The sequence below is a fragment of the Gallinula chloropus genome (genome assembly GCF_964237585.1).
Source record: "Gallinula chloropus genome assembly, chromosome: 4".
NCBI classification, from domain to species: domain Eukaryota; kingdom Metazoa; phylum Chordata; class Aves; order Gruiformes; family Rallidae; genus Gallinula; species Gallinula chloropus.
The window spans coordinates 11962963-11972066 of record NC_140088.1 but is presented as its reverse complement, the minus strand read 5'-3'; the positions used below and the strand labels follow the sequence as shown (position 1 = coordinate 11972066).

Sequence of the window (9104 nt, the reverse complement as noted above, 5' to 3'; positions counted from 1 at the left end):
TGCATATAAATGTAAACGAGCAGAACCCATTCTGTGCTATAGATGTCAGCCAAAAGCAGAGAGAAGCACGGTTTTTGCTGCATGGGCTCATCAAAGTTTAAAAGAAATTGAGTGTGCGCTGCTCCTTCCTAAGGCAATACAGGCAGCAGATGCTGCCTCCATGCAGTAGAAGAGCCCCAGTTGTTGGCACCAAAGTAACCTCATGGGTCGTCGATTAAGTAGAAGCTCTACTGGCTTTTTCTCAGCGGAAAAATGAACAGCCGGGGGAGAAAACACCCGTGCAGCTTCCCCCGCATCCTCCGCCCAGCTCGAGCATCTCAAGTTTCCGGGCCCACCTGGGCCGGCAGCCGGCGGGTGTCGACACCTCGGGGTGCCGGCGGGGACCGGGGCCGAGCCGGGCCCCGGGCGTGCCCGTGGGAGGCGGCCCGGGAAACCACCTTTCCGCCCAGCTCCCCGAGAGCGCTGGCCCCCGAGGGGCTGCGCAGGGCTCCCTATTTGGCCATGCGGCGGGCTGGGGGCGCGATGCCCCACGCCTGCCTTACATGGGCCGGGCGGCCGGGCTGCGCCGGGGCTGGCCGGGTTCCATTCATGGCTGCGCGGTCGCTCAATGGCGCGGAGCCGACCAAATAAGGAGAAGGTGGCTGCCCTGTCCCGCGGCGGCCCGGGCCGACGCTGCCCCTCGGGGGGGTATAAATTGGGGCGTCTCCGCCGAGCCGGCACCCAGGCTCTCCTCCGCAGCCCCCCCGCCGCCGGTGCTGGTCTGGTGAGTACCCCGGCGGCGCCCGCAGCCCCGCGGGGCGGGCAGGGAGGGAGGAATGGGATGGGACGGGAGGGATGGGAGGGATGAATGAATGGGAGGCACCGGCGAGCGGCGGATGCCGGCCGCGCAGGTACAGCCGCTGCTCTGCCTGCGCATCTCCTGGCACGGCGTTATTTCTGCCGGGGACACCGCGCCGTCCCCGGCCGTCCCGTCCCCGGCCGCCCCCCACGCAGCGCCAGCCGCCGCGGCTCGACAGGGCGCGACGCCCCGCCGCCGGTGAAGTGCTCTGGGCAGTGCCTATCTCTCTGATTTCCAACGCTTTCCCTCCCGGCTCCATCCGCGGCTTGAGGGTACCGCTAACGATGCCCTATAGAGCGCCCAGCAAGCCAGGGCGCCTTTCGGAGGGCAAAGAAGAGAGCGGCTGACGGATCCTATTTTAAGCCCTGCCCACGAGCGTGGCTGAGCCATCGAACATCGTCCCGGGACGAGTCAAATTTCCCGCTGCCGCTGACAGCTGCCGGTGTGCCGCCGCCGGGATGGCGGGCGGGAGGGCGTGGAGCGGAGCGGCCGCCCGAGGGGCTCGGCGGGGCCCAGCGGCAGCGCCTCGCTGTCCGCGGGGGACTGGACGCTCCGCCGTGCTGTTTTGCAGGTCCGTGCATCCCTCCCAAGATGTGTGACGACGAGGAGACCACCGCACTAGTGTGCGACAACGGCTCGGGGCTGGTCAAGGCAGGTTTTGCCGGCGACGATGCCCCCAGGGCCGTTTTCCCGTCCATCGTTGGCCGCCCGAGGCACCAGGTAAATCCGGGGTGCAGGACAGGGGTAGGGCAGAGCCTTCCCCCTCTCTCCCGAATTCGCCTTTCTTGGTTCTTCTGTCCTGTCCCAAATACTCTGCCCTTCCCAGTGCTTACTTCTTGCGGTGGTACTTGCCACGCATTTCCAGTCCTCTCCAGTACTTCCCTTAACTCCCCAGTTTGGCAGGCCCTGGTCTCCGTTCTATCACTGTCTCCCTTTCTCCCAGTTATTTCTAATTCACCAACTTTCCTCTTGACTTTCTCCCGGTTCTCTCTCCTAATGAGCCCAAACCCAGCTGCCTACAAAGCTGCTGCCCACTCCACACTCCATCCCCTAGGCCAGACCTGCTGCTGGTGCTAGTTCAAAGAGATCTCCATCGGCTGAATTTTCCCACAATGCGGTTTGTTTAAGGTCTTTCACACCCATCCTGTCTCTGATCTTATCTTTTCACAGCTCTCTAAGATCTCTTTCCCATTTCTTTCTCCCCTTTTGTCACACTTAAATCAGCACATAGAGAACACAGTATTTTTTCTCCTATAGTTTCCTTGGTATAAAGTTTGTAATAGTTTTTAAGCCTAAATTGTTTGCAATTTATACTGTGGTATTGTGAATAGATTGCTGCTGAGGCTGCGTAGTAATACAGAGTAACTTCCTTCACTAGAAGGTTCATTTCCCCCTCTTATTGTTTACAGACTCTCTTCATATGGCTCTCTGTATCTTTCCCTTGTCATGGTATTGTGCAGTTTATGTTCAGCCAAACTTTTGGGCCAGAATGAAGTAATTGAAAACAAGAGGGTCATTTAAAAAAAGGGAAAAATTCCTTCCATCTGATTAAAGGAAAAATGTTTATGAGAAAACTTCAAATTCTTTTGACTTAATATTTTAATAATTTATTTTCATAAATAACCTTTTGGTGGTGTGACTGCTTGTACCTTTCTTGAAAACAGGTAGTTGACTGTGGGCTCTGTGATGTTCTCTTCATGAAATAATGCTTTCCTGTATTTTCTTCTCAGGGTGTTATGGTTGGTATGGGTCAAAAAGATTCCTACGTGGGTGATGAAGCTCAGAGCAAAAGAGGTATCCTCACTTTGAAATACCCCATTGAACATGGCATCATTACCAACTGGGATGATATGGAAAAGATCTGGCACCACACTTTCTACAATGAACTCCGTGTTGCGCCTGAGGAGCACCCTACCTTGCTCACAGAAGCCCCCCTGAACCCTAAAGCTAATCGTGAAAAGATGACCCAGATAATGTTTGAGACCTTCAACGTACCTGCTATGTATGTGGCAATCCAGGCTGTCCTGTCCCTGTATGCCTCTGGTCGTACAACAGGTAAAATAACAAAAATAAAAACTCTCTAGATTTCTTCCATTCAGGAACCCTCCCTCCTCACTCTGAACAGGGAATAAAACCCATAACTGAGTCAAATTTACAAAAAACTAGGTATTTTTCACTTACAGCAGTTGATGATAACAGTAGCAGCGAGCCAGTATCAAGTCTGTAGGCAGACTTCTGCATTGCTTTCAGAGAGGCACTGTGGCACTAACTCTCCTGCTGTTTGCCATGATGCAAACGAGGAGACATTCCTGTGAAGATACTGCAGTTACACAAGTATTACACCAGTTTAAGGGTTTAAAATGGGACCAAAAGATGCCCATTATTGGACTAAAACCAACCACTATGGCAAACTTACTACTCAGTGTGGTAGCAATGGAAGGCTGTTTGTATGGACTGGCTTAAAATACGTGCAGCACAGCAAACAGAAATGCCCAGGGAAGGCAAGATTTTTATGGTTAAAACTGAATTATTCCACTTTATGGTGTCTCAAAATCTTATATTTTGTTGCTGCTTACTGTGCCTAAGGGCTTTAAGTATTTGCTAGGTGATTCCAACCGGTCTCTGACGTTTCTCTCCCAGGGATTGTTCTGGACTCTGGTGATGGCGTCACCCACAATGTACCTATTTATGAAGGCTATGCTTTGCCTCATGCCATCATGCGTCTGGATCTGGCTGGCAGGGATCTGACTGACTACCTCATGAAGATCCTCACAGAGCGTGGCTATTCCTTTGTGACAACAGGTCAGTCCTTCAGCTTTGCCCTCCTGTGAAAATCCTCATGTCTTTCTTGGCTTGTCTTCTTCCTCTAGTATTTTGCTTACCCAGACCTTAATCCATTCCCCTGTATCTGCAGCTGAACGTGAGATTGTCCGCGATATCAAAGAGAAACTGTGCTATGTTGCACTGGACTTTGAGAATGAGATGGCCACTGCTGCCTCTTCCTCCTCTCTGGAAAAGAGCTATGAATTGCCTGATGGTCAAGTGATCACAATTGGTAATGAACGTTTCCGCTGCCCTGAAACCTTATTCCAGCCATCCTTTATTGGTAAGTGTTCCTGGGAAATTCTTCTTTCAGTAGGAGGTATGAATGAATCAGGAGATCTAGAAGGTGTCCCGTTCCTCTTCCTGCTAGCTAAATTTGGTATGAAATCAAACATAAATAATGAGTTAGATCATCTAGTCCCCATAAGCTGTGCTTAATATGATCTCAGCTGGTAATTAGTTGAGCTCTGGGGTCTTCTTCCTTAGTTTTGGACCAGGTTCTAACATCACAATTATTTGTGGCAAAATGGAGTTAGAATATCGTCAGGTCACAATGGAAACAATAGATTCCAGGGCTGTATTTGTAAAGCTGCAAGAAGAAGTAAAGTGTCTGGGAGGGATAAAGAAATGGAATGAAGGTGTGTGTCTAGTAGTATGCACTGTAAGTGAACACTGCCATGGTCAAGATGGCAAGCTTTGCTGCTTGCGAGTGCAGCTGACAGATACAGCAAATGCTTATACTCTAAGTCCTGAGCAATAAGCAGTTGTTCATCAGCTGACATCTTACTACAGATCTAGTGTCAGCCCTTTCAGGAAGCACCTGTTGAAGTTAATAAACTGGAATGCAACCTACAAACATTTGATACTGGTTTCTTTTTCCCTACAGCCAAGTACTAATATCTTTGTTATGTCTTGCCTTGATGTTTATAAATAGACTGTGTTTTGAGTAGGGTGAAAAAGAAACTATTTTCTTTAGTTCTACTTCAACTGTTTCATTGTCTTTATCACTCTCTTTCTATAGTCAACTAATGCTTTTTATGAGACTCTGTCAAAACCTGATACTCATGGGTTTTATTCTATATAATTTTCTCCCACTGTCATATACTGAGTTTATCTTGTGTGTTTATCTCTTCTCTTACTGTATACTTCAAGTATCTTTCCTTTGCACGTGCATTGTAATTCTTACCCTTTCTAACAAATAGCTTAGGTTTCTTAGCTAGTTCTGTAATTTTTTTCCCTGTATTTTTCTATCAGATTTAATAATAAATAAGTATTTTTACCACAAAAATATTATAGCAGCTCATATTAATGATGAGGGGATGTTGTGGTTCTGCCCCAGCTGAGAGCATAGATCCCCACAGCTGCCTGCTCTTTAAAGGAAGGGGGGGGGAAGTTGGAAAAAGGGAAAGGGGAAAATAAAACCAAACCCAAGAAACCAAAACCCCTGCAAAACTGCAACAGGAGAAATGCCGAGAATTGTCTTCACAAAGACCTCTTGTATAATTTACTGACCTACAGTCTTCTTTCTTTCTCAGGTATGGAATCTGCTGGTATTCATGAAACTACCTACAACAGTATCATGAAGTGTGATATTGATATTCGTAAGGACCTGTATGCTAACAACGTCCTCTCAGGTGGAACGACAATGTACCCTGGCATTGCTGACCGTATGCAGAAGGAAATCACTGCACTTGCTCCTAGCACTATGAAGATTAAGGTGAGGAATTTGACTCTGTACTATAAAATGTGGGGAAGGATGGGGAAAATGTCGACCTCACTAAATTGGGATACAGGAACAACTCAAAAATGAGATGAACAGCTGATGGACAAATGAGAAGAAATTCCTTTTAATCAGCCTAACAATATTGACTAGAAACAAGTGTAAGAAAAAAGAAAATATGGTTATAGATTTTCTGAAGGAATATTACATGTATTGTATCAGCTGCTGAAGATCAATACTGCTATTATAGAAAAATTCTTTATTTACTGAAGGTAATATCTAGTAGTTTGTTACATTGATGATGTGGGTTAGTTGCTCAAACTGTTAAATGAGAGTTTTGTTGCTTTTCTTTATCTAGATCATTGCTCCACCTGAGCGCAAGTACTCTGTCTGGATTGGTGGCTCCATTCTAGCATCTCTGTCCACCTTCCAGCAAATGTGGATCAGTAAACAGGAGTATGATGAAGCTGGTCCATCCATTGTCCACCGCAAGTGCTTCTAAGCACTTTTCCCCTCAATTTACTGCCCACTCAGGATGACGACAATATGCTTCTTGGAGTCTTCTGGCAACCCTTCCTGAACTCTTCAGTCATTGTACAGTTTGTTTACACACCCGTGCAATTTATTTGTGCTTCTAATATTTATTGCTTTATAAATAAACAAGATCCTGGACTTGCAACCTGCAAATGATTGTCTTGTTTTATTATAAGTAATCTTTGGTTTAAAAAAAAAGAAACTAAACACCCTGGGGTCTGGAAACTGCCATCAAACCTATTGAAGCCTTCACTGCAAGCATGTCTAAGTGATGTAGTCATGTTAGGTCACGGCTTTCTATGAGTAAGAATTTATACTTTATAGTTGTAAGTTTGAAATTTGAAACAAAAAAGCATTATATATCAAGGCTTAACAAAGAAATAGCCTTCAGGCTAGTCCTAGTAAGTGGAATAAGTGGAAGGAACCCTCTCATTCATAAACCATTTCTTCTGTTGGGTTTATTATAACCCTGGTATTTGAATAAATTTGAATAATTGATTAAAAGGCAAACCTTCTGCAGAATAATTATGCTAATAGGTTTAGAAAACGATTTATAACTAATTAGCTCAGTCCTAAAGAGCCACACAATTGTTTTCTGTGGGCTATAAGTATTTATGACAAAATATTAATTCAAACTGACAGTTTATGCATCTTTCCCCATCTCTTAAAAGCTGAAGATAAAGAAGTGAAGCTTTTATTGTACTAATGCACAAGAATGAAACTTTTGCTGTATAAACATGCAATTGTTATAATCACAATAATTTTCACATCATCATCCATATATTTTAGGCCATTTTTAATCCTTAATCCATGGTATTCTTTACTGGTATTTGACCCAGATACTACAATCATAAATTTCCTACTTTCTGTGGGCTTTTGTGTTTCTCACCATGAGTTCTCATAACCCTACTCTTTGATTTATTTTTTTTTAAGAAGTGATATCTAAAGGTGAAGTACAGAATGATCTGGGACATTTCCATTAAAATAATGGAACCAGTCGGTGTCATAGTTTGAACTATGCACAGACTGATGTTCACCTAAACTTGATTTAAGAAATTAGTTAAACCATTTATCAAGCTGTGCATGTAGTTAGGTGTGTGCTCAACCTACAGCCATTACAGATGTTTGAAAAGAATAGATTTCATGACATTTTCATATTGAGTGTTAATTCTTTTTTTAACAAAACCCAACAACCCACCATAATAATAGGTAGTTCATAAAGTTGCAGAAAAACTCAGTGTTTCTCCCACCTCTTTTAATGTCTAGAAAGACATTAAAACTGCCTGTTAGATGTGATCTGCATTGAAGCAGAACTGATTTTACTCTTTGAATATATGAAAATATATTTAGTATCTGTTCATCAGTTTCCCTATCATTAGAAAACATTTTAGTGAGGAGCAGCGATAAATGCCTACCAACAGCTTGGAACTGAAATGTCTGACTACACTGATTTTAACAATTCAAACATAAATTTAAACATTTTAAAATGAACATAAAAATGAAATTGTAACAGTAATAGGAAAACTTAACCATAAATATAAAATACTTTATACTGCACACAGTATTACTGAAATTGCAAACAGACCTTTCTACAATACAATAGAAATTAACCTGTGAATGTGTTAAGTCAAAGCCAACAGCTTCCAATGTTCTTAAGAAGGTTTCTAGAGTATGGATTCACTCTGAAGTTCACACCATGGAAAAATTTTATATGTTCTGAAAATACTTTTCCAGATTTCTGACCAACACATTTAATTACTCAAACTTTTGCCAATGACACTGGCATAGTGATGTTCAGAAGCACTGTACTTTCCTTGCCTGTTCTTGCTTGCTAATTTGAATGATTTGCCTGGTTCAGAGAGGTCATCTCAGGTATTAGTGTAAATTAATAGCATGATACTAGAGATAAATTGCATTTAATTGGAGCTTAAAAAGTTAAGCAAGTATGCAAAGGGCGTCCTAAGTCAGACCCAGTGGATTCCTGATTGAGTGGCTCTGAGCAGTAGGAATGGTCGGCATACGGCTGGCACCACATTCTCGGATGCCATCAGGAGTTCACCCTTGAGCATGTGGGCGTGGGGAAGGAACCAAAGAAAGCCACTGATTGTATGACAGATGGAAAAATTCCTTCTACACACATTTTGGTGTTTGTAATAGACATGAAAATGGACATGAGCATCAAGGATTTTGCAAAATGGTGATATGCTTGCATATAGGTAGGATACGACTGAAAAAAGCAGTGACTCACTCTTTTTTTCCATTCTTATAGCATGTTTCCAGATGTATTCAGTTTTAATGCAATAATCCCATATTTTGCCACTGCAGTGAGAACTTCAATAATTCATTGGGATGGGAATTATGGTAACTATTTATGGAAGCAAAACTAGATCTTCTAAATAGGGATAAGGCAACTGAATGATTTGATTGAGAGGAGTTATGTTAAATCACATAAGCTAGGATTCAAAACACCAATAAGAGGTGTCACTCTTATTTACCCTCCATTTACACTTTACAACAAGCCTTAATTACAGTGGTATACATTGTGTATGGCGAATGAAGATGGTGGAACAGGCTGCAGAAATTAACCAGAGATCACCTATACAATAAACAGTAAAACTATTGCAGATCCTTCCTAAAAAGGCAAGTTAAAAAAGAGCTGTACCCCAACCCTACTGTGATCATCAAACTTCATCTCTGGAACACCTCAGCTACTGAAGACATTGACATAAATTTTGAGGCATGGAAGGAGCATGTTGGCACTTAAGAAGTATAGGAATTTGATCAGAACAGAAAGTTTGTAACACCTCAATGAAGTATGTGCTAAGAATCTGAAAATCCTGGGATTCTGCGTGAAAAGATGGAATTTTTTTGACAGGAAATAAGATATTTCAGAAGTCACTTGTTAGTGCTTTGCGGCTCTTTCAAAAAAATGGTAGGACAATCATTATAAATTTGATAGAGTTGTCTACTTTGTGCTAATCTTCTTTAAAAATGCTGTTTTAGCTAAAGCTTAAAAAAGGTCAGCCCGAGGCGAAAGAATTAATATGAAAATTTTTAGCTTGAATAATTGAATTCTGTAGAGTGATAATTTTTTAATGTAGAATAAGAGGGTTTTACACTTAAAAACATTAGGTGACTTTAAATACATGTGACACATTAATCTACAGTAATAAAGCAACAATAGAAAAA

At 43.2% G+C, this 9104-nt stretch overlaps 1 protein-coding gene across 1 annotated transcript; it reads left to right on the top strand.

Moving 5' to 3' along the window:
- Positions 1–735: 735 nt before the first annotated feature.
- Positions 736–6048, top strand: ACTC1 (actin alpha cardiac muscle 1). The gene is made up of 7 exons (XM_084263956.1): positions 736–763; positions 1410–1558; positions 2569–2893; positions 3479–3640; positions 3753–3944; positions 5197–5378; positions 5740–6048. Exons 2-7 carry the CDS (start codon positions 1430–1432, stop codon positions 5881–5883), a joined length of 1134 nt encoding a protein of 377 aa, XP_084120082.1. The 5' UTR covers positions 736–763; positions 1410–1429; the 3' UTR covers positions 5884–6048.
- Positions 6049–9104: the final 3056 nt, after the last annotated feature.

Coding starts and splice junctions, on each gene's coding strand:
- ACTC1 (XM_084263956.1), top strand. CDS start 1,430: ATGTGTGACGACGAGGAGACCACCGCACTAGTGTGCGACAACGGCTCG. Junction 1,559..2,568: donor TTGGCCGCCCGAGGCACCAG/GTAAATCCGGGG, acceptor TTTTCTTCTCAG/GGTGTTATGGTTGGTATGGG. Junction 3,945..5,196: donor ATTCCAGCCATCCTTTATTG/GTAAGTGTTCCT, acceptor TTTCTTTCTCAG/GTATGGAATCTGCTGGTATT.